The sequence below is a fragment of the Pseudonaja textilis genome, chromosome 2 (genome assembly GCF_049901715.1).
Source record: "Pseudonaja textilis isolate UNSWEBS1 chromosome 2, rPseTex1.2, whole genome shotgun sequence".
Lineage (NCBI taxonomy): Eukaryota > Metazoa > Chordata > Lepidosauria > Squamata > Elapidae > Pseudonaja > Pseudonaja textilis.
Genome location: NC_141991.1, coordinates 136,872,822 through 136,895,956, shown reverse-complemented (window position 1 = coordinate 136,895,956; position 23,135 = coordinate 136,872,822). Strand labels below are relative to the sequence as shown.

The 23,135-nt window shown below is 48.3% G+C and overlaps 1 protein-coding gene across 2 annotated transcripts in view; it reads left to right on the top strand.

Annotated features, from left to right (window-relative positions):
- Window positions 1-22,707, top strand: part of MBD6 (methyl-CpG binding domain protein 6) — a 30,501-nt gene extending 7,794 nt beyond the window's left edge. Inside the window, exons 5-14 of one of the 2 annotated variants that reach the window (XR_015741941.1) lie at window positions 908-1,073; window positions 1,862-3,115; window positions 5,157-5,719; window positions 6,201-6,342; window positions 7,476-7,657; window positions 11,493-11,981; window positions 13,936-14,013; window positions 14,411-14,460; window positions 15,287-15,362; window positions 21,084-22,107. Coding sequence is in view for 1 of the 2 variants with exons in the window: in XM_026713803.2 (XP_026569588.1) it covers window positions 908-1,073; window positions 1,862-3,115; window positions 5,157-5,719; window positions 6,201-6,342; window positions 7,476-7,657; window positions 11,493-11,981; window positions 14,411-14,460; window positions 15,287-15,362; window positions 21,084-21,158 (2,997 nt within the window). In the remaining variant the exon portion in view is untranslated. Of the gene's footprint in view, window positions 1-907; window positions 1,074-1,861; window positions 3,116-5,156; window positions 5,720-6,200; window positions 6,343-7,475; window positions 7,658-11,492; window positions 11,982-13,935; window positions 14,014-14,410; window positions 14,461-15,286; window positions 15,363-21,083 lie in introns of both variants that reach the window. The other variant, XM_026713803.2, reaches the window with a different exon arrangement.
- Window positions 22,708-23,135: the final 428 nt, after the last annotated feature.

The following is a 23,135-nucleotide window of genomic DNA, read 5'->3' as shown; positions in this document are numbered from 1 at the left end:
TGTGATTTATCACTGGGACATATTTCTTGCTAGTCAGGTGATAGATCAACTAAGTACATGATTTACCACCTTAGCTTTCCAGCTTCTGTAATCTTGCCTGTTGGTTGGAAGTATATATGAAAACTGAATTATGGCACATCTGGAGGACACCAGTTTGAGGAGTAACTAAACTACTGTATATGCTTTGGGAGGACTTATTAATATCAGGCAGACTCCCTCACTCATGATATACTTGTTTGGCAATTAAGGTCTGCGGGAGAGGCTCTTCTAAACACACACACACACACACACACTAACTACTCTCAGCCTCTTTTAACTGGCCAAAAAAAAAGACTGAGCCAAGTGGTGGAATAGCATTTTTGAACAATTTCATTTAAACCCCCTTCTTTATAACAGCAATCAAAACACACTCTTCCATTTTGTCTTTTTAACTGTCGATTTGAATCTCCTTTTTTAAATGGTTCATTTTATGCTCTTTTATTTTAATTCAAACATACACGTTTGACTAGGAAGGCAGAATGCTTTGTGGTCCCGCTCACCCTTAAAGCCAGGGAAAGCAACTTCTTCCAAGCCAAGCACCATACTTGGTCTTTGAGTAGCTTGCTGTGGCTTGCGCTCAGAAAAGTAAGAGCCTAGACAATACTCAGTTGGGTTACATTTCACTCAGGTTAAACACAGGTTTAATTGATCATAGCATGTGTTATCAGGGGCTGGAGGTTAGGCTCCTCCACTTAAATCTCCCTGAAACCAGTGGAAAGTCCTTCTGAGAAACTCATGAGGTTTCTGATATTCAGCTACATCCCAACTATGAAGAACCAAAGAACAGGCGAATTCCTGCCCTAGCACTTTTGTCAGTTGAGGGAAGGGTTGGGTGTTCAGTCATTAAACCTTTCCCCGTTATGGTTAGGTTTTCAACTTCGACCCTGCAGCGATGGTGATTGGGAGTGAAGGCAGCAAGGGAGACCAAGACATGACCAAGCTCTGCAATCACCGGCGGAAAATTGTGGCGATGGCAACACTTTATCGCAGCATGGAGACCCATGGACCCCTCAGCCTGCCACACCTGGGGCCAGGTAACTTGTGTTGTTTGATGAATGGCCTGGTTTGTTTTTCTGTTTGTACATCTCTTCTTCACCTGTTCTTCTCATCTGGTCTCTTGCTTGGGGTAAACAAGAGTCTGAGTAGAATTCTGGATTAACCTTCTAAACAGAAGCCATGCCAAGATCTCTCCCTCCCTCCCTCTCATCCATCCATCCATCCATCCATCCATCCATCCATCCATCCATCCATCTATCTCTATAAAATGTATTTGCTGCCTATCAAGAATTCTGGATTAACCTTGAAAACAGAAGCCATGCTGAGATCTTCCTTCCTTCCTTCCTTCCTCCTTTTCTTTTATAAAATTTACAATAATCTTATTGATTTAATATGGCTTGCAGCTGTGGTTCTGGGTGGCGAGCATAGTATTAAAAGCAACAAGCAACAAAAATAAAAACCATAAATAACAATGATAATACCACTGATAGTAATAATTCCACAATAATGGCCTTAGTGCTACAACTGTAAAAAAAACCCCTGTGTCTTAAAATGGGGACCAAGGAGGCCTCTGAAGGTGTGAAATGTGATGGTAGGTTTTTCTATTTTATTGCTGAGGTGGAAAAACTTGGATGTCCCAATTTGTTTAAAGGAAGCTTGATTTTAGGGTGGTTCCCCCCTTCCCACCCACCCCCACCCCCACCTATCCAATCTTCTGCATTCTCATTCCATCGAAGCAGCTAGCCAGCCTCTTGGTATAAATTGGGGCTTCCTATTTTTTTTTCCTTCCTTTTGGAGAATAATCACCTTTTCCTCTTATTTACAGGGGCTGGAATGACTCTGCCATCTCACCCGGCCATGCCAGGGCCTAGCACTTGCCTGCAGCAGACTCTTTCCAGCAAAGCTCCAACCAGCTTGCCCAAGGGGTCAGATCTCTCCTTGCAATGTTCCTCTGATCGTTATGGAAGTGCCTGGTCTGGTCCAAGCTCTTCCTTTCCCCGCCTTCACAACACTTTCTCTGCGGATGGCTTCCCAGGCCGTCTGCCGGCCACTGTCAATGGCAGTGCCCGCCCAGCCTTCCCGTCTGAACTGAATGCTGCCGGGGGATCTTTTCCACCCAGCAAGACCTCAGCAGATGCCTCGCCCCGGCCCTATTCATCCAACAGTTTCCTCTTCCCCCTGCTGGATGAGGTGGGGTCTGGTCAAGAGAGCAGCCCCTGGAGTGGTCGTTCCGTCCCTCTTGGGTCGCAAGCCAGTGTTGCTGGCTCGCCTGCCCCCACCAGCCTCTCCTCCGTTTCTTCATCAGCAGGCAGCGCTGAGCCTTCTCCACAGCGGTCACGGCCCTCATCCACCTCCTCTGAGCAGGGCCCCTCTGGATACCGCCTGGCTTCCAGGCCCTCCAGCTTGGACGCAGCACCCCCGACCAACGCCTTAACCAACCAAAGCAGCAATAACCTGCCCTCAGTGCCCTTAGGAGCTGCCCCAGAAGGCAAAGGGCCGCCTGGCCTGCTGCTCCTTCCTCCACAGGGCCCAGGCTCTTTCCCAGCCAGCAGTTTGTTGAGCGCAGCCGCCAAGGCCCAGCTGGCCAGCAGGGGGCGTCCCGACGAGCTGGCTGCCAGCACTTTACCCAACCGCTTGCTGCTGTCAGTGGTGGGCGGGCGGACACCTCGGCGGCAACGTCGCTCCCCCACTGTCCTGCGCCTGCTCAAGGATTCCCACGCAGGGCAGGCGGGGGTCACCCACCCTGAGGAGGCACTGACCCGACACCCTTGGCCTCGGGACCAGCCTCCCGGAGGAGAGGCCAAGAATGGACCCCCAAGTGCAGCCACCCCGGTACAGCCGCTGGCCTCTCTGCTCAGTCTGCTGGCTCCTCCCGGGAGTTCACCTACGCCAAGCCTGCCTCCACTTCTCCAGGTCCCTGCTGGCGACGGCCCCAATTCTTTGCCGCCCTTCCAGGACTTCAACAGCCAACTCCTCAGCCTCTTTGGTCAGCTGGCCTCCACGTCTTCCGAACAGATCTCAGGGAGTTCCCCACAGCCGAAACCTCCCACCTCCCCGCTTGCATCCCATGGACCCCCAGGTAGGTCTCTACATGGAGGTGGAGGTAGCTTTCCTCGAGTTTTTTGGTCTTTCCCCAGACTGGGAGCTGCAGCTGAGTGACAGCTGTCTGAGGTGCCTGGAGAGTTTGCTGCTTATTCTCTTTTAAGGGAAATTTAAAAAGGCAGGGAATTGCTGGCCCCATGGCAGTCATGTCTTGCCTCCTTTTCTTGGCCAGGGAAAACAGATCTTATCTCTGCTGAAGCAAAAGGCCCTGCCCAAGCTGGATTGCCGTCTGATCCTTTCTGATCATGCAAAGTTCAGGCTATGCAATCCTGAATTTATAATGAAGGCTTTTCTCCAGTTACAGATTTTGGTTTGAATAATGTTTATAACAGGCTAATGTTTGGGCAAAAGAAATATGTACAAAATGGAGGAGGTGGGCACCAAATAATCAGAGGTGCCCATTAACCGGGCATTTGAATATGGGCCTTTGTTTTGTAAAAGGTTATACAGACAGAAATAGCTATGGGAGAATGGTATACTCCATTCTGTAAAAGTTTACTCAAACCAGCCTTTGTTGTGGTGCGGCACAGTGAACAACTAGCCATGGTTTAATCCTTTGCAGTTAGATAAATTGCTGATTCTTACTATCAGATTAGATGTGCCAGTTAAATTGTTTATCTTCCCGTCTTGAAACTTACAGATTGAGGAATGGAGGAGCAGTGGTGAGGAGTGGTTAGTCCTACCATTAACACTATCCCGTTCTGTCTAATATATTCCCCTCTCCCTCCATCATGGGGACAAGTGTAGAAGGTGCATTCTCCACCCCACATACCCCCAAACAATGTCATTCATAGTAGGGAAAATTAAAAAAAGGAAAACAACATTTGAGAAAAGTAGCTCTCCAATGCTGCCCTAGTAACACACATAATTATAATGTAAAACAAACATTGATTGGATTCATGTGTTATATTAAACCACTTTTGTTTTAATTAAGGCTTGCTGAATAAGCTACAGTCGAGTGGGTTTATACTATGCTAACCCAAAAACTGTGTTTTTGCAAATCAGTGCTCAGAACCAATCCTGTCAACCCAAACAAAGTATTTTTGAAGTTGCTCACTCATGTCTGACTCCTCACGACCCCTGGACCACAGCACGGCCCGTCTTCTGTTATCTCCCAGAATTTGCCCAAATCCTTGTCCATTGTGTCAATGACACTATCTAACCATCTCATCCTCTGCCATCCCCTCCTCCTTTTGCCTTCAATCTTTCCCAACCTCAAGGCCTTTTCCAACAAAAGCAAAGCCTACAAAACTTCAGGCTTAAAAGTTGATGCCTCATCAAAGGAGAAGCAGGCAAGACCAAATGGTTGACTGATACATACCTCAGTGGTGACCTATACTTATAAAAGATTTTACTGGTCTCTGAATTAAATTAGAATTATTCAAGCACAATTAACTAACTCTGAGGCTGAAGGGTAGAAAGGATGAAACTCCTAAGCCCCTAGCACAGGGGTGTCAAACTCGATTTCATTGAGGGCTGCATCAGGGTTGTGTTTGACCTCGGGCGGGGGGGAGGACGTGGGGTGTGGCCATTTCAACATCTGTTTTCAGCTGCGATGGCCTCCAGCCCTCTGCCAGCAAAAACTGAGCTCATGGGGGCTGCGCATGGCTCTTCCAAGCTCCATTTTCACTGGTAGAGGCACCGCAGGCCCTGTTTCCAGGGTGGCCCTGCAGGCCAGATGTAAGCCGGATTCAGACCGGAGACCTTGAGTTTGACACCCACGCTCTAGAAAGTTGCACCGGGATGAATTTTCCACCCTGCATGTCCCTTTAATTATTCAGGAACACCGGCATCCCAAAACGTTGCTCGCAAGCCTACGTTGTCCACTCTAAATACTCGTGTAAGGAATTAAGCGGAACAAGTGTCTGCTGAGAGTTTGGCTACCGATGACCATTCGGGCTTGGAGGTTTTGCAAAAGGGCTTCTCCCAAGCGCAGTGCATTCTGGGAACAAGCATCCCTTGAGGCAGGGGTGTGGCCATTCCTGTGATTGGTGATGCCTTTGTTTTCTTTCCTCCAGGTGCTGCTGCTGCTGCTGCTGCTGCTTCGGCTTCACTCATGACTCCCAAAGCCCCTCCCGCCCCCAGCCCTGTTACTCTCACCACCAGCACAGTGGAAGGTGGGGGCGTGGGCTGCCCGCTGCCCGCAGGCCCCGATCCATTCCCCTTCCTGGCACAGGAGCAAGCACTGCCGTTTGGGAATGCTCTACCTCCTGGGCTGTTCCCGCTGGGCTCCTTCCCCTTCTCGCTGACCTTGGGCCCAGAGACACCACTTCCCCCTCTTAACCTGCAGGAGGAGCCAGACGGACAGCCCCTGTTGCCTCTGGTGCTGCCCAGCCTGGATTTGCTACAGCAGCCAAGTGGGCTCCTGGCATCCCTGTTGGCGCTGCCAGAGGCGGCTTGCGAAGGGCAGAGGGAAGCGGCGACCACGGAGCCATTGTTGGAGCCCTTCGCCGGCTTGCCGGAAACTCTGCAGCCCCTGCTCTTCCCAGCACTTTCCACCCCTTCAGCTGTCCTAGCTTTAAATTCAGCATTGTTGGCAACCGGCCTGGGCCCTTCTGACACAGGACCGATCCCTACACAGGTAAGAAGGTTACGCAAGAGGCCAGTTGCTTTTAGGGTTTTTTTTTTTAAATTTCATCGAGATGCGGCGGGATCGGATGGGAAGTGCATCCCTCGTTATAAAGATCTTGTGGGATTGGATCGTAGGTTGAAGGCTGTCTTAGGAACATGAAAGGTTGGAAGGAGTATAGTTGCTTTTTAGCAAAGCCTTCGCAGGGCATATCCAGCTACTGTGGAGGTAATACTGATCTGTTGACTTTATGTATTAAGGAAGTGTGGTTCCAAGGAGACGCATTGAGTGTTATGAACTAGTTGTTGGATAATGAAAGAACCAATATTTAAAGAGCTCCGCGCCTGCTTTAAAGGATAGAAACCCTGTTTATAGGGTCAAACCTGGTGGCTGAGCCTGAGCAACAGCTTTGAGTTCTCTCCTGAAGTCGTGCGAGCGGCTTCTCCTGATGGCTCTTCTCCTGTCTCAGACCTTTCCTGTCCTTCCATCCCAGACCGGCCTGGCTAGCACTCCCGTGGCACCTACCTCCACTAACACCACACCGACAACTACTGAGGGTACCCCCTGTGTCTCTGGGCGGCTGAATCCCATATTGCCCCAGCTTGTCAATCCGCTGCTGAGTACCACACTTCTGGGTGAGTTGATGATCCCCTTGTCCGATGCCAAACTCCTGGGAAGGTGAAAGATATTTCTGCCCCTAAGCAGAAAGAGATTGTCCCCCACAGATGTCCTATTGTGCTAGTGCAGGGGTGTCAAACTGGCAGCCCAAGGGCCGGATGCGCCACGCCCAGGCCACGCCCACTCCAGTTCCACGAATGGGAAAAACATCCTGGGACAGCAACGTGACGTGGCAAGTTTGACACCCGTGTTCTAAAGTTTTGCTCTTCGTTTCTCCAACCTGATTCTTCCTGGCAGGAGATAATTGGACTTGTGCATGTCCTCACTTATCAATCGCAATTGAGACCAACCGCGCTATTGTGACCAGCTTAGGATCTCACTTCCTCTTTGGTTGCTAAGCGATTTTTCCAGTCATCAAGTGAGGCATCCTGTGACCATGGCTGGTGATTTTACTCCTGTGTTGTTCATTAATCCTGCTTGTCAGAAACCGGTGGTGAAGCACACAAATAGCCATCGTGTGACCGTGGAGCACTGCAGTGTACACTGATTGCAGAGTGCCCAAATCGTGACCGTGGGTTGCCACAGTAGTCATAAATGTGAGGATTGGTCACAAGCACAAGCTGGTTTTCTCTACACCATCATAACTTTGAACCGTCATTGACTGAGGCATCAGTAAGCAGGGTCTATCTGTGGAGAACTGCAGTTTGAGGAAAGCTTTTGCCCAATGCGGATATGCCAACAATTTGCTTCTCCCTATACAGGCCCTTTTGGCATTCCCCTGCTGATATGATTGGGTGGAGAGGGAATAGAGTTATACTTACTGGCCGCAACTTCTGCCTGTGCAGGAATAGTTGTAAAGGGATAATTTTTCAGTTCAGCTCCATGTGCCTGCTTTAATCCCTTACAAACGAAAGCAGTTGTGTGCACGTAGATAGATGTCTCTTTCAGATACCTTCTTGACTTGCCAAAATTGGATAGCGGATAAAATCCTCCTGACCTTCCAGCAAGTTCACTATAAGTTTGGAGGAGAGAGGGGAGGTGTAGAAAGGCCTACTGCTAGTACCCCTGGAAGTATTTGGGATTGGTGCTGATGACAGCTATATGCCAGCAGCAGAGCTGACCTTCTCCCCCACCTTTTGCCCATGTGAAGGTGACCTTCCATCCCTGAATCCAGCTTCAGGCCCCTCGTTGATTGGAAGTCCTCTTCTCCAGGCTCAGCAGCCTCTTTTGCCACCCAATCTGCAAGGGCCTCTCGGAATCCAGCTTTTCCAAGGACAGCTGCCCTTACTAGCAGGCTCCAACCCCCTGGCTTGCCTCCTCCAGAGCTTACAGGTAAGCAGGGTGTCGCTATCAGCCTCAGGGGTAGATGGGCAATGGGCAGGGCTTAGCTCTTCTCTCATATGCAAAATTCAGGTTTCATTCCCAAACATGTACTCAAGAGTAGTGCATCTGCAAATTGTAATTGTGCATAGATTAAGCTTGAAGCAAAAAAAAAGTGTGTTTAATATCTGTAAGGACAATATATGGTGGTTCAAAGGAGTTCATTAAGACTATCGATTCAATTTCCAGGTTAGTGATTGATTCCCTGGGATTGATAGTCTTTGGGGATTTTAACCTTCCCCTTGATGGTACTGAATCTGGGACGGCTAAGGTGCTCATGGCAACCCAGTCATCAAATAGCATCACATATTAAATCTGGTTTCTGGTCCTTGGGGTAGCTGTGATATGATGTAAGGAGGAGTACATTACACCAGGCCTTTGCCATGATTAGATCACTCTTATTTTGGTGTGCCTGTGCAATTTCCCCTTCCCCTTCCCCTTCCAAAAGGGTATGACCTATAAGCAATAGCACTTAGACTTATATACCGCTTCACCGGGCTTTCCAGCCCTTTCTAAGCAGCTTACAGAGTCAGCCTATTGCTCCCAACAACAATGGTCCTCATTTTACTGACCTCGGAAGGATAGAAGGCTAAGTCCACCTTGAGCAGGTTAGGATCGAACTCCTGGCAGTCGGCAGCCTGCAGAATTAGCCTGAAGTACTGCATTCTAACCACTGTGCCACTACAGCTCTTATTAGGCTATCTGCACCAGGTGCCTGATGAACCTGAAGGAGTTTCAGACGACACATGAGGTTTTTCCTGAGAGTCTGGTAGGTCATATGTTGGAGACCTCTGTTTGTGCCTGGAATGGCCAGGTATTGAGGGCCTTGGACCTGGTCGTTCTTACGCAGCCTCTCACCATACAATAATGAGGACCCATGGTGGCACAGTGGGTAGAATGCAACATTGCAGGCTAATTCTGCCAACTACCAGCAGTTCGATCTTCACCGAGTCAAGGTTGACGCAGCCTTCCACCCTTCCACAGTCGGTGAAATAAGAACCCAGATTGTCGGGGGCAATAGGCTGACACTCTAAACGACTTAAGGGAGGGCTGTAAAGTATTGTGAAGCGGTATACAAGTCTAAACGTTACTGCTAATCCCACGGAGGGAGAATGAGGAGGAGCTAGATTTTCCAAGAAACTCCAAAAGATGAAATGTCAGCAGAGAAACCTAGAGAACCCTTGGAGGAAGACAACCAAGTGAACCAGCTGAGCATGCCTAAGGACCCATAATGAGGGATTAAACTGTTGGATTAAGATTGGTGACATTTGATTATTTCTGCCGTTTTATTGCATTGGCCGATTGCCAGCCAGCTATCCTTTTTAGAGTGATTCCTTCCTCAACATCAACTCCTGTGAAGAACAGTGATTCTCAAACTCTCTTAGTTCATAACATCCTTAGTGTCCTAGTAACTTTGTCATTGCCCCAAGTTCCCAAAATGTGTGTCTGGGATGCTGCATTATATTTAACATTTTCAAGAGAAACACAGCAACCTTCGGCTAGTAGTTCCTGCAATATCTGACAGTAGAGAGCAAGAACAGCCTAGATGGAGATACGCAAGATCTGTTGCTACTTTAATGAAAAGTGAAACTTGTTTTAAGTCCACAACAGAGAGATAATATTCAGAAGTGACTTAGACACTTCTTAATTTACTGAAGTATAAATAGAAAGAGGAGCTACTACATAATCCGACTGGCAAAATTCTGTTGTTTTACCCATCACAATAAAAGGAATTTTAGTCTTCCTTGTGGAGTTAATTTTCTACTCTAGTCTACCTACGATTGACAGATGTTGGGCATTACTGTATTTCCTGTGACAATTGTTGGATACTGTTGTACTTCCCTCAAACATTTAAAATATCGTGTGGCTGTAAGAAATAGAAATAGGGTGGCCAGTTCCTGTTGATTTTAGTTAGAGGAAGAAAGGGTTGAACCTGAAAACTTCAATTTGTAGAACACACCTTGCAGAACATAAACAATGCTAGCCTTGTTTAAAGTTAGATCAGAGTGCAGTTATAAAATCAAGAGAGTAGTCTAATCTTTTTGCTGCATACATTTTATTACGGGTAATCCTCGACTTATGACCACAATTGAGCTCAAAATTTCTATTGCTAAATGAGTTGTTAGAGGAAGAAAGGGTTGAACCTGAAAACTTCAATTTGTAGAACGCCCCAAGACTTTATGTTCTCACCTCACCTGTTTATACAAGGACACTGAGGGAGGGCATTTGTTGGTTCAGAATCGGGTCATCAGTATGCAGGTGATACTCCGCTGTATTTATCAATCCCTGACTGATCAACCAATGTGATCAGAGTCTTGTCCAGTGTGCAAATATCAGTGTGAACAAATTGTTGTGTGGGCAATAGCAGAAGGAGTAGAATTTTCTGGCCCCAACCTTCCAATCTTTTTGTAAGAGCCTAAAGTTGTGGCTGTGCCAATCGGCTTGGGGCCCCGCTGTGGGGATCAGCGCAGTGGAGATAGTTGATTAATAACAGATCCTCCCTCCCCCCACCCTCTGCTCCCGCCCTGCCCATGTGTCTTTGGTTTTAAGGTTTGATTTTAACACGTTTGTTTTAACTAAGATGTAACCGTAAGCCGCCCAGAGTTATCCTATGGTAAGATGGGCAGACGATAAAAAAACAAATAATGAATAAAATCAATTTCTTCCAGAGCTGTAAGGAAGTTAGAGCCGATCCTTATTACCAGCTGTCAGGAAGACTAGTTTGGAATACATTCCTGCCTAAGTCATAAATTATATGGGCAAGGAGCATATAAATAAATAAAAGGTTTCACAAAGTTACTGTTGTTGGATTGCATCAAAAGAAGAACATACCAGCAAGAATAGGATGCTTTTTCCAGTGTCCCATCCCATCCTTCTTTGGAATTGATGAAGTGGAGAAGTTTATTTGCCACCTTTCCTGTTGCCCTTTCAGGGTAGGCAAAACCTGAAATCAAGATGGGTATATTTCTTTGAGCCTCCCCCAGGTTTCAGTGATAATGCCAGGTTGGTGCCCTCATCAAGTCAAGTCATGGAGGAGGGCAAATGTAGCTTTCAAAAGCAACAAGCAGAACCCAGGGCCACTAAGGATTCCGTTAACTGGTGGAATAAATACTAACGTGAGGCTCATAGAAGTTTTAGGGGTGAACGAAGCCGTGAGACAGCAGAATCTCGTTACTCCTCTATTGGGCCTATTCATTCCCAGTTGGGATTCAGTTTTCCTAAACAAACCAATATATTCTGAGACATGTTTACTGCTGTACTTAAGTGTGTGTGAACTAACTGGACGTTGTTTGTTCAAGTTGTTCCTTCAAGATGGCGGCAGCGGAGGAAGCAGTATCAGATCACAGGGAGAAAAGTTACTAAATTAAGTAGGAAACTAAAAGGAGCGGGGGGAGGGAGGAAAAAAGGAGTAGAAAGTTAGATAAGTAAGACAGAAAGGATAAAGGAAAAGAAAAAATTGGAGCCAGGGGGAAAAGGCCAGCAAAAGAGCAGCGCAGTTGAGTCAGAGGCAGCCAGCCACAGAAAGGCCAGGCTTCTGTCCAATACGTTGTTTCTCTGAAAGGTTAAAAGATGAGAAAGGACCAGGATAAGCCAATGGAGTGTGATAATAATGGTCTTTAGGAAGAAAGTCCCAAGAAATGGAATATTCAACAGCAACGTAAATATTCGAATATCCGTCCTCTTGGCAGCATGTAAATTCAGAAAAGCTTTTGGAGATGCAACCTCTGAATGCCGCGGGGAAAATTGAAACGATCTCACGAAGGTTTCTTCTCTTTCTGTTTGCCAGCTAAGCACTGGCTTCAGTGCCCCAGAGAAACTGGTGCTACCCAGTGAGCCTCCAGCCTCAGCATTGTCCAGCATGCTCCCTGTGCCAGAGACTGAGCCGAGCCACCAGGCTATCTTGCCCCCTTGCACGGACACTGCCCTCACAAGTGCCTTAGAGTCGCCCAGAGCCCTTGAGCCAGCCAGGCAAGGGGAGCAGGAGGCCGCCTCAGGGCAAGAAGCCAGCGGTTCCCACTCCCCCCACAAGCGGCTCAGATGTAGCCCAGAAGAGCTGAATGGGGACCCTGCCAGCAGTCTTTCACGCGGATCACTCCGGGGCAGCAAGACTGGACGTCGTGGGGGCGGGCGGGGGCGGGGCAGGCGGCACTTCAATGGACAACTTCCTGAGTTGGGCGCAGGACATCTCTCGCATCCCACCTGGCGTTGCAATGGGGAAATGGTGGCTAGCAGTGAAGAAACCCAAGCAGGTCCTTTTGCTGTTCAGGAGATAAAGGTAAGTCGAAGTGTTTCAGTGGTCCTCTCCAACTTGGTACCCTTCAGGTGTTTGGAGACTGCATCCTCCGGGATTCCCAGCCAACCGGCTGAATTCTGGGGGTTGTAGTCTCAGTATGACTAAAGGGTACCCAGTTGGGGGACGGCTTGGATGGAACAAGGAAGGAGTTCAAGGAAATTATAGAGAAATTGCTTTACCACAATTGTCCAGATACTCCAAAAGGGAAAAAAAAAAACTTGCTTTCTGGAGGTACTTTCTTATTGACAACTCTATCGAACCCCAAGTGCTGGACCAGGAGGACCTTTGATCTAGTCCACAAAGCAGTTATGTTGGTCTCTTCTTTAGGTGAATGATAACTCCAGTTTGAGCCCTGGGTCCCACACTGGCCACAATTGGGATTAATATTTGCATTGCTAAGCTAGGCAGTTGTTAAGAGAATCATGACCAATTTTACGAGGGGTTTTGTGTGTGTGTGTGTGTGTGTGTGTGTGTGTGTGTGTGTGTGCGCGCGCGCATGCCACAGTTGTTAAGCAAATCAGTGCAGCTGATTCAGCAAATCTAGCTTTCCCCATTGATCGTTTATTAGAAGTCAGCTGAGAAGGTTGCAAATGGGGATCATACGACACGTCAACCGTTGTGAATGGCTGCTGGTTGCCAAGCACCCAGTTTTGTTCACATGACACTGGGGATGCTCTGACAGTATATAAGGATCACTCATAAATTATTGTTTTCCATGCTGTTGGTAGCTTCGATTGGTCACGAAATGAATGGTTAGAAGTCGAGCACTAGCTGTGTATCATCCTAAGTGCTCTTTTTACATCAGTCCGGATCTGCTAGGAAGATGCCCAGTTTTTCCATAGTCCTCCAGAAAGTGCTTCATGGTGTGTCTTTGTTTATTTTCTTTTATTGGACCAATAGACAGATGATTTCATAGTATTGATTAGGTTCATACATTATGCTAAGCCATCATTTTCGTAATCATGATTTGTTAAGTAAGCTACAGTTAGCAAGATTCATATATCATAAATACCAAGGCTAAACTTTTCATTTGCAAACCAGAACTGCTTGGGTTTTATGTCACTCTAATCAGGGGCAGGGTAGCATGGCTCTTTTATGACTGGTGGACTTCAACTCCCAGCCATGCTGGCTCAGGAATTCTGGGAGTTGAAGTCTCCCAGTCCAGAGGTGGGATTCAGCAGATTCTAACCAGTTCTGGAGAACCGGTAGCGGAAATTTTGAGTAGTTCGGAGAACCGGCAAATACCACCTCTGACTGGGGATTTTACAGGATCCTTCCCCTGCCACGTCCACCAAGCCACACCCACAGGACCGGTAGTAACAAAATTTGAATCCCACCACTGCCCCAGTCATAAAAGGGCCAGGGTCCCCCACCCCTACTCTAAAAGCACAGGTTGCCCCTGATCCTCGCAGTGCTTTCTACCCCTCCAGCTGTCTTAGATTTAATGTCAGCACTGTTGGAAACCGGCCTGGGCTCTTCCGACACATGGCTGACTCCACACTAAATGGAGGTCAAACAAGGAGGCTTTGCTTTTAGAAATTGAAAGCTGCTGCTTTTCATCTCAGTGAGACGTAAACAAATTGGAGGGAAACTGCATTTAGTGCTCCAGTCTCTCCTAATAGAGGTCTTGTGGGATTTGGTCATAGGTTGAAGCCTATTTGAGGAACTTGTGGGATTGGTTAGATCATGGGTGTCAAACTCGCTGCGTCAATTTGCCGCCATGTGATGTTTCGCGATGTTTTTCCCTTTGTGGGGCTGAGCATCGCCTCCGGCCTGCAGACCGCCAGATTGACACCCCTAGGTTAGATTATAGGCGCAAATAGCGGAGGGTTTGCAGGTCATAACCAGCTTCTAGTGGGATAAGACTGATATTATGGCTTAGTGTGATGTGTGAACGCAAACATTGTTTTGTTTCCTTTGATTGCTCCTTCTTCAGAGGACTTTGGTTTTAAAGTAAAAGACTATTCTAAAGCTTACTCAGGAAGAATTTTGGACTCTTCAGACTATGGGGGAGGTATGTATGTGTTGCTGTTTCAATAACTTGCCCTCATTCTAACAATATTAAGTATAAACCCATGCATGTAGAGAAAAGGAGAACCACGTAGCGATGTGCCAGATTATCTAATATTGTGCATACCTTACGTGAGGGAGCATTTAATTATGGGTGTCTCTTTGTGTATGCACTTACATTTTCCCATTTTGTCTTTAGATTGAAATGAAAAAAAGTTTAGGAAAGCTTTACTCTTTCCTTAAATTGAATGAATAATCTGATCCTTATAAAACGGTTGTGAAACCATGCGTTGCCAATGAAGCAAATTGTGTGGAGGGTCTTATTGCCAGTTCTGGAGTACTTTTAGGAAGCTGACACCTTCAAAACGGATACTTATCTTCTAACCCATTTCTTTCTCTAGGGCCCTCCTGGTAGGCGACCCGCCAGACGTGGCCGAAGGAGGAAAAGCAGGTGAGAATCAGTGTCCAGAAGGGACGGAATTCGTAGAGATAGCAGAATTCAAGACAAGCTTGGGATATCTCAGAGATTATTTATTAATTTATTGTTTGTAGATAGTCTCAGTCATCCAGATCATCGTTGTCCCAAAGGTGCTTTTTCAGGAGGCAACTGGACTTTCTTGTTTTCTCTTTTAAGACCAGTAAGCTTCATCCAAGACGTTTCTTCAGCTGACAGGATAGTGGGGAATGGAAGGATTTATATTCCTTGCAGACAGCTGGTCATTTGCATCCTTTTAGAGCAGGGATCTGGCCCACAGAGCCACCCTGGAAATACTGATGGACTGGCCCATGGTGCTTGGGAGCGGCCCTCCCAAGTCCTGTTTTATTTGGCAGAAGGTTGCAGGAGGCCGTTGCTGCAGCTGAAAATGGAGCTTGGGAGCCCATTTTCACTGGCAAAGCACTTGGGCCAGCGAAGATGGATCTCCCGGAGGGCTGCAGGAGGCTGTCATGGCCAAAAACGGGGCCCAGGGAGGCCCCATGTGCTCCCCAAGCTCCATTTTCACCGGCAGAGGGCTCAGGAGCTCATTTTCATTGGCAGAGTGCTCAGGCCACCAGAGGTCCCCCCGACATGAGTGACATCAAGCTGGCCATGCCCATCTTGGCCATGCCCACCCCAGCCCCAAGGGTCAAACACAACCCTGAATGCGGCCCTCAATGAAATCGAGTTTGACACCCGTTTTAGAGGGTCGTTGCAGCACTTGGAGGTTTATCTGTGTCCTCAGGATCAGCTGAGTAGTGCTCCTGGTTCCTGTATTCTTAGTCCTATTTTCTCTTTGCAGTGGTGTCCGGCCCAGTGGCCGCCCTGAGACTACACGGATTCGGGGTCCTAGCATTGATCCAGGATCCAGCCCATTGGTAAATATTTTTTTTCTCATGGGTGAATGGGTGATAATGTGAAAGGGGCGTTGGTTCTTACCTGATACGCCTCTTCTCGTCGAGCTGCGAAGAGCATCCAGAGTGGGAGGTGTTCCAGTCTCTGCACTCACAGGCTGAGCTTGAATTGAGGAACGCTCCTCCTCCTCCACGTGACTCCACCGTAGCGTTCCCCAGTTTTGCGAAGACGAGAAGACAAAAAAAGTGTTCTCATCCTAACTACCTTGGTGATTCATTGGCCGAAGCAAGATTCCCCACCAGATGGTGAAATTAGGGTGGGGCTGGATGCTCTTCGCAGCTCAACGAGAAGAGGCATATCAGGTAAGAACCAACGCCCCTTCTCCATAGAGCTGCTCAGAGCATCCAGAGTGGGACATACCAAAGCTTGGCCTGTCCTACGGGAGGGACTCCGTCTGGTTCGGAATATCCTCTGGGTCCCTGAGGACTCGCTGTAGGACTCATCTGCCAAATGAAGCCTCCGCTGAGGTAAACACATCGATCTTGTAATGTCTAATAAAGGGTGACGGGGATGCCCAGGTGGCCGCCCGGCAGATGTCTGTTATCGATGCCTGAGTGGCCCAAGCTGCCGAGGTAGCTGCACTTCTAGTGGAATGTGCTGTTATTCCACTGGTACCGGCAAGGCTTGTGATAGGTAGGACCTAGAAATTGCAGCTCTGATCCAACGGCCTATAGTTGACAGGGATACTTTGTAGCCCAGCGTCTTGGGCTGGAATGAAAGGAATAAAGATTCCGACTTCCTAAAGGGCTGAGTGCGCTTAATGTAAATACGCAGCGCACGTCTCACGTCAAGGGTATGCCACTGTCTTCCCCTATCCCGTGAGGGTCTGGGACAAAAGTTAGGGAGAATGAGTTCCTGCGCTCTGTGGAAAGCTGAGTTGACTTGGGGCAGGAAGGTAGGGTCAGGTCGGAGAACCACCTGATCAGCGCGAAAAACGCAGAGGTCCTTTCTAACAGACAGGGCTGCGATTTCCGATATCCGACGGGTGGATGTGACGGCTACCAGGAACACTACCTTGAAAGTTTGAAACTGGAGTGTTGTCTCCCTTAGGGGTTCAAAGGGGTGTTTGGTGAGTGAAATGAGGACTTTATTAAGGTCCCAGGTTGGGTACTGGTGTACAGTTGGAGGATGTAAGTTAGTGGCTCCTCTAAGGAAGGCCCGAATACGGGGGTGATGGGAAAGGGAGCCAATGTCGCCGCAAGAGATGACGGTTGTTAAGGCTGCGACTTGATGTTTCAATGTATTGGGGGATAACCCTTTATTCAGTCCCTCCTGAAGAAAGTCCAGAATTTGAGCGATAGAAGGAGAGAGAGGGTTGATTTAAGATTTGTGGCACCATTTACAGAAAATGGTCCATGTAGCGTTATAGATTCAGGTGGTTGAGGGCCTTCTGGCAGCTAGAATGGTGTCGATGACCTGGTTAGAAAACTTTTCTCTCTTTAAACGGTCCCGCTCAACCTCCAGACGGTTAGTTGGAGCCATTGCAGATTTGGATGCAGAAGGGGCCCCTGAGATAGCGAGATCCTGTCCGGTGGGATACTCCAGGGGGGCGCTACTGATAGGTTGCGGAGGTCCACAAACCACGGTCGTCTGGGCCAGTAGGGGGTCACCAGAAGCAGTTCCGCCTTCTCGAGGATCAACTTCTGGATGATTCTGGGGACTAGAGCTAGCGGGGGGAATGCGTACAGGAGGCGCGTGTGCCAGGGACAACGTAACGCGTTGTGATTCTCTGCCCCGTGAGATGGGTACCTTGAGAAGAATCTCGGGAGTTGAGCGTTGAGCGGGGATGCGAAAAGGTCCATGACCGGTTGTCCGAAGATTGAGGACGCCTCCCTGAACAGTGACGGATGGAGGCGCCATTCTGACTGGTCTATAGTGGCCCTGCTCAACCAGTCTGCTTGGATGTTTGAAACTCCCGAGATGTGTTCTGCCTTGAGAGATAGAGGTTGGACTCTGCCCAGCGGCAGAGGCGCTCGGCCTCATTAGTCGAATGGATTGTGTGCCCCCATGTCTGTTGATGTGCACTTTGGCTGTGATGTTGTCTGTTATTATAAGGACATGATGTCCGCGTACCTGGGGGAGGAAGCTGCGTAGGGCCAGGTGTACAGCGTGGAGTTCCAACTAATTTATACTGCACTGTTGTTCTGTCGCCGACCATCTGCCCTGGGATGAGAGTGAGTGGACGTGAGCGCCCCATCCGGATAGGCTGGCGTCCATGGTGAGGGTGAGCCTCTGGGGCTCCTTGAAGTAATGACCTTTGTTGATGGCTGGTTTGGTCCACCAGAGGAGGGACGTGAGGACCCTTAGAGGTACCCCGACCATGCATTTTGAGTTGCTTCTTCCAGATCGCTGGTATGGAAGCAGGAACCGCTGTAGGGATCTGGTATGTAAACGGGCCCAGGGAACAATAGAAATGCATGAAACCATTTTTTCTAATAACTTTGACAAGTCTAATAGAGACACCTTTTTTGATCGCCTGATCTCTCTTACAGATTTTTGGATGCTAAGGAGTCTTTCCCAAGACAGGAAGACCATCCCTTGAACCATATCAATTACTGCCACCAAGTGGGTTATTCGGGTAGATGGAGATAGTTGACTTTTCTTCCAATTTATAAGGAAACCATGATCTTGGAGAGCGGTGAGGGTAATTCCAGTGTCCCTTTCTGCCTGACGTTTGGAGGGGGACAGGATGAGGATGTCATCCAGATGACAGTGGATACAGACAGGGAGGTTCCTGAGGTGGGCTGGTAATGCCGCGCGGACCTTGGTAAAGGTCCTTGGGGCCGAGGCCAATCCAAAGGGAAGGGCCACATACTGAAAGTGGTGGTTATTATAACAAAATCTCAAGAATTTGTAATGGGAGGGCCGAATTGCGATGTGTAAATGGTAAGTGGCGTCGGCCGAGAATTCTTCTGCGGCCGTAAGCTTAGCGATGTCCTGATGCGCCTTGGTGTTGGATGAAGAGACATGCTGTTTTAATTGGCGGAGCCACCGGATCGAGGACCTGGTGAAAAAGGATGCAGCCATAGCCGATCGAATGGCCCAAACATCAGATTGGTGGGCCCGGCGCAAGGCCAGCTCGGCCCACTTGTCTTCAGGTTTCAGGGCCTCCAGGGCATCGTTTGGGGTTGAGGAGGACGCTAAGCCTACTATGGGCTTGTCGACCTTGGGGGTATTTAGTACGATAGAGAATTCTGGGTCGAGGTTGAAATATCTCTTATCCTGACTGGACGGGGCGGGAGGCACCCCTGTTGAGGCCAGCTGTTTTGATACTAGGTCAGAGAAGATAGGAGGAGTTGGAATGACTTCGGTCTCCACTATGGGCTGTTTAAATATGGAGTCATCCTGGCCCTCCGAGAGTGGAGGGGGGGTCAGAGGGTGACTGCGTACTCGGGCCTGAGATGTTTTTGGCCTTGAATAATAGTGACTTATATAGGTGAGGTTTGAATAAGCCCACAAAGGCGGGCTGATCATGGGTGAGACCCTCATCCTCGGACATCTCTCCTTCCATTGGCTCCGCCTCCGAGAGGGGCTCGCTGTAATGTGTGGACCCCAGATCGAGATCTTCATCTTCCCTGAATTGATCCAGACCCCCTTCCTCCTCCTCCTCCTCCCTTTCTGTAAGAGGGATGTCCCTCTGCGAGAGTACCTGACCAAGGGGAAGTTCCGATCTGGGCAGGGATCTGCCAGATAGAGATTCGAGTTCAGGGGCCATCGGGTGGAGGCCAGGCCTGGTTATCTGCTGGAGACCTTCTGCGATTCTTTGGCGGATAGCCAGCTCCATCCAGGATCTTGTTTGTTCTGGAACCTTGACTATGGATGGTTCCTCTTGGCATAGGCCGGCGGCTAAAGGGGTAAACGTAGCTTCAGGTGCCCATCTAGCTGATGTTCCAGTAGCCTGAAGACTCTGAGAGGGCGAGCTGCGCCTGGATAAGGAGGAATGATCTGGAAGGAGGGGGTTGAGTAGAGGTAGAGGGAGTGGAGGGTGGGAGAACCGGAGGCACTGGGCATGACCCCCTGGTTCGTCTGTCAATCTCCTTTTCTAATGCCTTATGGTGTCTTAGGGCATCCCTCTGAGAGGCTTTGGATGTTTCCTTAGCCTGCCTGCGCAAATGGTGGGTTTTAGATTTGTCCTTCAAAGAAGGTCCTCTGGAAGAATTGTCCTCTGCCATTTTAAAAGTAATTGCAAGATGTAAGAAGGACTAGAATGAAGCGGTTGGCTCGCCTAGGGGTTCAACCTGCAACAAGGCTGGGTGTCCTAATAGTTGTTCCACGCCCCCCTTTTGGAATTTTTATTATTATTATTATTATTATTATTATTATTCAAATATTATATATATATATATGTATATAAGGCAATATGAACTGTGAGCTACGGCTGGGTACTGCTCCAAAAAAGGGTAAGTAAAGGAAAAAGACTAGTGCAATAAAGAAAAATAATTGATCAGTTTGTCCAATTAGCTAAATGAATGCCTGAGGCCTAGAAAAGGAGGTAGGGCCTCCAGCAGCTGTCCTCCCAGGCGGAACTGGGAGGGTTGTAGTTCTGCTGCTACTTCGCCTGCTGAGTGGGCTGCAGGATAGCCAACAATAAACAATGCAAAAGGAGATCGGACTCAGTTGCCTCGAAAAAAACAAATTAGAGGAAGGTAGCTCTAAGCAGGCCTACGGGTCCTGCCTTCAGAGAACTAGATTGCACTACAGCAAGAAACAAATGCCACCCGGCCACGAGGCGACGCCCAAAATGGCGGCTGCCTGCCGACGCGAGGGTCGGAGGGTCTCAGCAGCGGAAAAACTTCCCCCGGTGCAAGCCTGAGCTTGAGGGCGTGGGGGGGGGCAGGAAGGGAGAGAATAAATCTTCCTGAGTAAAGTGGCGTTCGTTGGGGGGGGAACAATGGAGCAGATAAAATCGAAAGTAAGCCGCTAGCAACGAAAACGAGGGAAAGAGAAGCGGAGGAGAAAAGTAGCAGGGAAAAAAACTTTGGGTTTGGTTTGAGGGGGGGCAGCACGAGAGCACTGCTATTCCTCCCGTTTGCTCCCCTCTGGTGCAAAAAAACGCTCCTGGGGGGGATGGCAAATCAAAGGGACCAGTTGCGCAGGGGTTAAGGGAAGAAACAATCAAACCTGCGTGAACGAAAGAAATCCAATAGAAAAGTCCTGAGTCAGCCAAAGAGCTCGATAGCAAACTGCCTGTCTCGCACGAGGCTGAGCTAAAACTGGGGAACACTATGGTGGAGTCACGTGGAAGAGGAGGAGCGTTCCTCAATTCAAGCTCAGCCTCTGAGTGCAGAGACTGGAGCACCTCCCACTCAGGATGCTCTGAGCAGCTCTATGGAGAATAGACCAAGCCTGTATTTCTTGGGGAGGTGATTCTCCTAAGGTTTGACGTACATTATTGATGCGTTTTGCCTCTTTTTAAATTGAAGTAAACAGCTCCTTTGTGGTTTCTACTGCAGTTTCTACTACAGTGTGGAAGAAAAAATACCATTGATTTTTGGCAATTATGGCTGCAGAGGGCCATTTACAAAGACTGCAGAAGGGATGCTCAAGGATTATTATTATTATGTGCTCCTGAGGATGCCCACCCCCCACCCCCACTTTGCAAGGGAAGGAATAAGGAGTGTTGCTGTCACCCCAAATTGTGAATTGTGCCTTAACTTGTCTTTCCTCACTGTTCCCCCTTATAGGTTGACTACACTGTTGCTCGACGGCCTCGGCCTGGCCGGCCTGTAAAAAACAGGAGGAGGAAATTGGCCACATAACACTGCCTGAACTGCGGGGTCTCCACCACTGTCCATTCTTAAGGAAAGAGAGCTTGAGACATCTGTCTCTCTCCTCATCCGTGACCCCCTTCCATCTCTGGGGCCCAGCCTATGGGCGTAGCCCAAAGGAGGGGAGGAAATACCAGCAAAAGATCGGTTGTTGCTGATGGCTCTGAGCATCTTGACCATGAATGTGTTTTAGCTTCACCACTTGCCTGGATCCGGAATCTTCCGCCAGAGGGATCTCTAAAAGCACACGGTGCAGCTCTGGTCTCAGCAATTTTTTGGAGGGGGGCTGCTGTTGGGAAGTGGCTGGGGGAGTGGGGGTGGGGGAGAGAGAGAGGAAGAGGGCCATGCCCATAGCACTTCTTGAAGCCATGTTTGTAAACGTTCTTGTTGGTAGCGCAGGAGGCCCTCCTGCCCTTGCTTTTGTGTCTTCCCCCCCCCCACCCCTGGCGAGATTCCCCTACGGTTGGGTCCCCCAAACCTCAGCAAGGAGTAGCAAGGGCTCTGTCCTCCTGGAGGGGGACAGCACCGCCCTTTCACTTCCCACCTTACCTCAGGCCTGCGTGCGCCGCATGCAGGTGAGAACCGGCTCAGGGTTTTAGTACAAGAATCAGACGCTTCTTCTCTCTACCTTGCCAAACACACACGCTCTCTTGCTCTCTCTGTCTCTCTCTGACACACAGACAAGCTCGGTCCTGATCCCAGTGGCCAAGGTACAAAGCAATAAGGAAAATAAGCCACGTTAAGTTCAAGGAAAATAATTCCTTCTTTCAGTTTTTCTTCCCTCCTTTTCTTCCCTCAGCCTCCCTGCCTCTATGGTTACTCAAAGACAGCGACAATAAGCTAGACCCTGAGTGGTGACTTAGCCTGTTCTCTCTTCCTCCTCAAGTCCTCCTAAAAGCCCTACTTTTTAAAACTATATATTATTTCCTTGTATTTTCCTTTTTTTAAAAAAAAAAAACCCTCAAAAGAACACTCAGGTCACAGCATATTGGGGTAGGGTAGAGAGTTAAAAAGAAGATTTTGTGCCCAAAAATATACTTGGCCCATCTTTTGCCAGAGCAAGCTCCCTCTTCTTCCCTGCTCCTCTCCTCATTCATTCCCCAAACACATACACTACAATCCTCATCTCTAAATGACCAAATCACTTCACACCACCACCCCCTCTTCCCCCCAACTGGTTGCAACCCTCGACACATTATGCAAAAGCACTGTGTAGATACTGTACAGGTTGTGCTGTGTCTCCCCTTCCCTCCCATGCACTTCAACCAACCAACTTCGGCCTTTCTTTTTGTATAAAGAAGAAGAAAAAAAAGGAATGGGGGGGGCGAGGGGGGGGAAGGAAAGCTATTTTTCCTTTTTTGAGCTTAAATTTTGTTTTGTAAAAATAAAAACACACAATTGTGAATTGTAGCTTTTCTATGGGAGCGACTTTTAATTTAACAGATGAAAATATTTTGAAGCTTAGATTGAAGTTACTGTTTATTTGTTTATTTTTTGGGGGGGTGTTTTGTATCAAGTATTAAAATATGTATTTAAAACAGCTGGATGCGATTGTTTTTGGGCAGCTGAAACTCTAGGCTTGGAACAGGACTATACACTCTTAGGATGTGGGAGAGGCTGAAACTGCCTTGTCTAAAAGAAATAGTTTTACTGGGCAGGCAAACTTAACAAGCAATAACAAGCAGGTGGTTTGCAGATTGGCAGCTGCCTCCCTTCATTGTGCATCTTTCGATTCTCATTCAGATCTAGCATTAAATTAGAAAGTGTTTTTTTTCTTCATGACTAATGATACCTCAAACGCATTAGGTAATGCAGCATGACCAAATTACCTCACTGAGCTCACCTCCTGAGAGCATGATAAAACCTAGCCCTCCTTGTCTTTTGTCAGCCAGTCATCAGCTTGCATTAGAAACATGGAAGCAGCAGTAGCAAACTAGTTAAAAAAAGCTAAAAGGAGACCTAAAAATG